This window comes from Anopheles coluzzii, chromosome 3, assembly GCF_943734685.1.
Source record: "Anopheles coluzzii chromosome 3, AcolN3, whole genome shotgun sequence".
Taxonomy (NCBI): Eukaryota; Metazoa; Arthropoda; class Insecta; order Diptera; family Culicidae; genus Anopheles; species Anopheles coluzzii.
Window position 1 is genome coordinate 85,880,184 of NC_064671.1, and position 4,777 is coordinate 85,884,960.

A 4,777-nucleotide genomic window follows, 5' to 3' on the forward strand; every position below is an offset into this window, starting at 1 on the left:
AACCACAATTAGTGTACACGTGTACTCTAGAGAGGTTAGCCTCCTCGTGATGACCCTGTCTGCATTCGGGTTGGAATCGTACTTTTCTATTGAAACTTTCATTCAGTTTTTGAGTCAGTTAAATGCAGCACCACACTTTTCAGAGTGTGGCCTTTTATTCACACTCACCCCGGAAAGTATGGCTTAATTCTCGATTACATTTTAAATGCAGCTTAAAGCTTGCACCGCCGGAAACGCATATCAAATTTCCCATTGCATTGCGTATCACCTGCACTGCTGCCTCGCAATTTTAAATGTCATATAATAAACAAATTATCATAAATTACTTAGTTATTTTACTTTCAATTTAGTTTAACTTCTTATTATTATCAAATAAATATGATATAATCTAAGCAATACGGCCAAAGCCGGTCCTTCTGAATAAAAAATATGATATAATCTAAATCAATTTAATAAATTTAAAACTCTTTCCTCTAGAAAGTACTGCAGCATCTGGATATGAAGAAATATGTATAATCTTTTTTAAAAAAGCGAGAAAGTCATATGTTGTTAGATCATTGGTATGTAAACAATGTAAAATATCATCTTATTATGTCATTTATCATTTTATTTTAAGGTTTTAACCCCAGCAATATCGACATGGAACCACCAGCAAAAAAGACAAAATTAGACACTGAAAATGTCCCAAATGCAACAGCCAGTCAGAGCGTTAGCTCTTCCTATCACGGGATGTTCTACCATCTACGGCTCGGAATGGTGATACTGCTGCACTCGTACAATCTTCATCGTAAAGGAACGCTGCCCCACCTCAGCATCACCATGGAAGACTGTGAGGCGGGCAAGTTTGATGACATAGTGATCCGTTACGCGTCATGCACCTCCCCGAAAGGTACCATTTACATCCAGGCCAAGCATAAACTCTCCTCGGAAAACACAAAACCACTCACGGAAGGAGATTTCTTCACGAAAAAGGCCTCAAACACTCCGTTCTCCATTCCCATGTACTTTCGATCGTTTCTGGACCACTATCGGCCTGCTTCCAGTGGTTCGCATGCATACTTACTGTGCACCAATGCAACGATCGATGATAAGATGATGCAATATTTCACCCGGAGACACTATGATGTGAGTGATATTCTATCGTTTTGTGATTTGATTAACGCTACATGCTATTCCTTCAAGCGAGAAGGCAAGTTCACCGCACTGTTTAAAGATCTGCGAAGAGTCAGTTTGGAAAAGCTTGGCAAACTGCTCGCGACTCACGCTAAAACTGGTGAGGAAATCAATTCAAACGACACACTCATTCGTTTGTACCACAACTTAATTGCAATGTCGGTGGAACGGGTCACGTCGAACGTGTTCAGATTCAAGCGTGAGTTTTGGACAGCACACGATGCCACGCCCATGGGAAGGCTTCGCATTATCGTTGAGCGGGAGTACGGAAAGCTGCCTCAAAATAGGCCCAAAGAAGAAGCGATACAGTTAACGATTTCAAACGCCTCCAATGATTTCCCCAACGCCGCTACAAACACTGGTTCTGTAGATCAGTTTTGCTTTGAGCAAATCGATCGAATAATCCACCAATTTTGTGACGAGTTCCTGTTGGTGTGTGGATCGAAAAGTGAATCGAATCTGCTAAGCGACGCTCACGAACTGATGCCCAGCTGGGTGCGCGATCGAAAGGGAACATTTGAAAATCTGCAAACCCTGCTGGTGGAGGCACTCCGAGGGGAAGGAACGAACACGATCACGCTGAAGCAGCTCAAAGAAAAGTACATTGAAGTAAATGCGAACGAAAGCTTCAACATGCTGCGAGTACTGACACAAGAACACTTTCAATCAGTGCGCAATGAATATCCATTTATCGAATTACAGGAAGATCGTCTGAAAGACTCTTCGCTCTATCGATTCATTTGTGACAGTTCGTCGCTTGATGTTCATTGCTTTTTTAGCAAAAACAACGTTAATATCAGTTCAATGATTATTGCACAAGCTTCAGCCCTCCGACAGTATGATTGTTTATTTGTAAACGCTTCATCAAGCCAAGTGAAAGGAAACATTCGTGAGATCGTTCGTGATGTGATGGAGTTCTTATTTGATGTTGATCTCACATCACGTTACATTTTTGTCATTTATGGTCAACCAGCACCAGCAGATCTTCGTGCAGTCCAGAGACATTCAAGTAAATACAAAATTAAGTCCATTCTCATTCAACAACTAACCGAGGACAATTTATATGAAGATCGTTTCTTCGTTCGTGATCTTACGGAGGAGGCAAAGGAACGGTTGTTAAAACAGCATAAACATTTCACCATTTTTGGAACAACTATCACTTTCAATAGGGCTGTACGAGACGATGATACATTAAGTTTTTTGTGTGGAGTGTTGAAAAGGTGTAGCGGAACGGATGAGCAAAGGGATGAATATTGCAATAAGAAGAGTTTTGAAAGCATAAGCAAATGGTATATTCCTCGTTCTATTGCATCTTATGGAGAGCGTAGCAGTAAACCTGGATTGCAAGAAGAAAGGATCGAATTAGAGTATCCATCAGATCTTCAAATAATACCGTTTGATAGATTTTCATTAGAGACTTCAACGGTTTTGACGCACTTAAACTCTGCCCTTAACTTGCCTAGCGACGCTCACCGCTTTCCTGAAGAGCTGAAGCCCAACAATGAAGCGAAAGTGCACATAATCCTAGATGACGCTGGGTACGGAAAATCCACCTTCTTTATTGCACTAGCGTCTCATCTATCGGATGATAATCCATCGGCGTTTGTCATACGCATGATCGCTTTGAGCTATAGTACCGACTTTGCTCGCCTAAAGACGGCCGCCGACCCCAGCATGATGGATGACACAGCCATCGTGAGAATCCTATACCGGCTTGTCCATTTGACACTGTGTGTGAGCAATGTTAACGCACAATCAGTAAGAGATACCGATAGCATAAGAGAGCGGGCAGATGAAGCCGCCCGCCTGTTTACAATCTCAGAAGGTAAAGTTGTGCTCGATCAAGATCAAACTAGCTCATCCAAACTCGCCGTAGAAGAGCTGCTAGAGTTGCGATTGTTTGCAGATAAGTTTAATCAAAAACAGCTTCTACTCCTGCTGGATGGGTTTGATGAGATTGCTCCACATTATAAGCAGCTTGCAATGAAGTTCTTGTCACGGCTCGCAGATGTGGATGGCATTGGAAAGCTTTACCTTTCCTCCAGACCGTACGATTTCAAAGCTGAGATGGAGCAAGCATTTCCCAGCTGTAAAATACACCAGCTAGAACCGCTTGGAATGCGGAATGAATTACGATTTGTGCACAATTATTTGACTAGCGAACTTGAAGCTTACAAACGATGCGAGGAAAGGGATCGCATAACGGTTGTAGCGATTTTGTACGATCGCTTAATGGAAAGTATTAGTGAGCTGAAATCTATTCCTCTGTTTCTTCACATGGGAGCAAGAATGCTATTGCCTGCGGTTAGACAGCACGTTAATTTTGAACAACGTACAATTTCACGTGAAATCTTCAACCCAACTAACAACGATCAATTACGAATGATTGCAGAATTTGTTGACAGAAAGATGCAAATACTACAAATTGGTAAAACTGGCCTAACCGACACTGTTACGTATAATGCAGCGCAGATTATTAAAAACGAGGAAGCTCGCCAACAGTTGAAGCGAAGACATTTACTATTAGCGCTGGTTGTGATGTTCGACAAGGACGACAGAGCTACGTTGCTGTCGAACAAGGAACAGCTAGAGGTCGCTCGATGTCTTCAAAAGCTAGCTGAAAGCAATGAGAAGACAGGAATCGTACTGGGAGTGCGGGATGATATGCCGCAATTTTCGCATCGAATCTTTGCGGAGTACTTTGCGGCGAGCTGGTTACACGAACACAAGCATCGAGCGGAGTGTGTAAGCTTTCGTCAGTCGGAGTCGTACGGTAAGCGTGAGCTGAGCCGAGTGCGGGATTTTTTCGATCGGATGATTCAAATGGGGTAATAGCTGTAACATGACAAATTATTCTTAAAGGTTTTTTTTGTTTGATGCACTGTAAAATTGTGAAACAGTATGAAAATAATAAATCACGCTTGAATGATAATTTAAAATATTTTTAGATATTAAACCACCTTAAAGCCAACCGAAATGGAGACGCCTGGTAGGTTGTACACTTTTAATTCACATTTTTCGCATTTTTCTATACACGTCATTAAAGAGAGTAGGGGGTTTCGAACTGATACCCTCAGTGGCAGTGATGATAATGCGCGTCAATAAAATTCAAATATTTCTGCGAGCCTTTCCTCCCCCCTTTTTCCTCATTACTTACCACCGTAATTTGTTGATAAGACTCACTAAAAAGCTGTCCAGCTTTTCGTTCCTCTTTCGCCTATCACACACCCTGAGGCCTTCGTGTTAGCATTGCCTTATAGCTTACCAGCACGTGAATATCTCTTATCCTAACGCACAGACACTCTCCAAATGCTGGGGCTAAGCCGGGACGATTTCACACTTTACGTGCTTTAAAACTGGCACGGCGACGCCAAATTCCAAAGCACGACGCTATCAGCGTATTCAGACACACCCACACACACGTCCCTCACCCAAAAGCCAGATGGCAAACAAGCATAAAATACTGATGTCATCTCGAGACGGAAGGAATTTAATATATCTTCCATCCTTGCCGGCACTATCACGCATTCCTCGCACTCGTGCGCGATGGTGCTAATATCATCTCCTGCGAAGCGCAATGAAAAAAGCACTCCATACGAAAACA

At 42.3% G+C, this 4,777-nt stretch overlaps 1 protein-coding gene across 1 annotated transcript; it reads left to right on the plus strand.

Moving 5' to 3' along the window:
* The first annotated feature begins 322 nt into the window (after positions 1-322).
* LOC120959257 (uncharacterized) lies at positions 323-4,066 on the plus strand. The gene is made up of 2 exons (XM_049608892.1): positions 323-560; positions 617-4,066. Exon 2 carries the CDS (start codon positions 640-642, stop codon positions 4,003-4,005), a length of 3,366 nt encoding a protein of 1,121 aa, XP_049464849.1. The 5' UTR covers positions 323-560; positions 617-639; the 3' UTR covers positions 4,006-4,066.
* Positions 4,067-4,777: the final 711 nt, after the last annotated feature.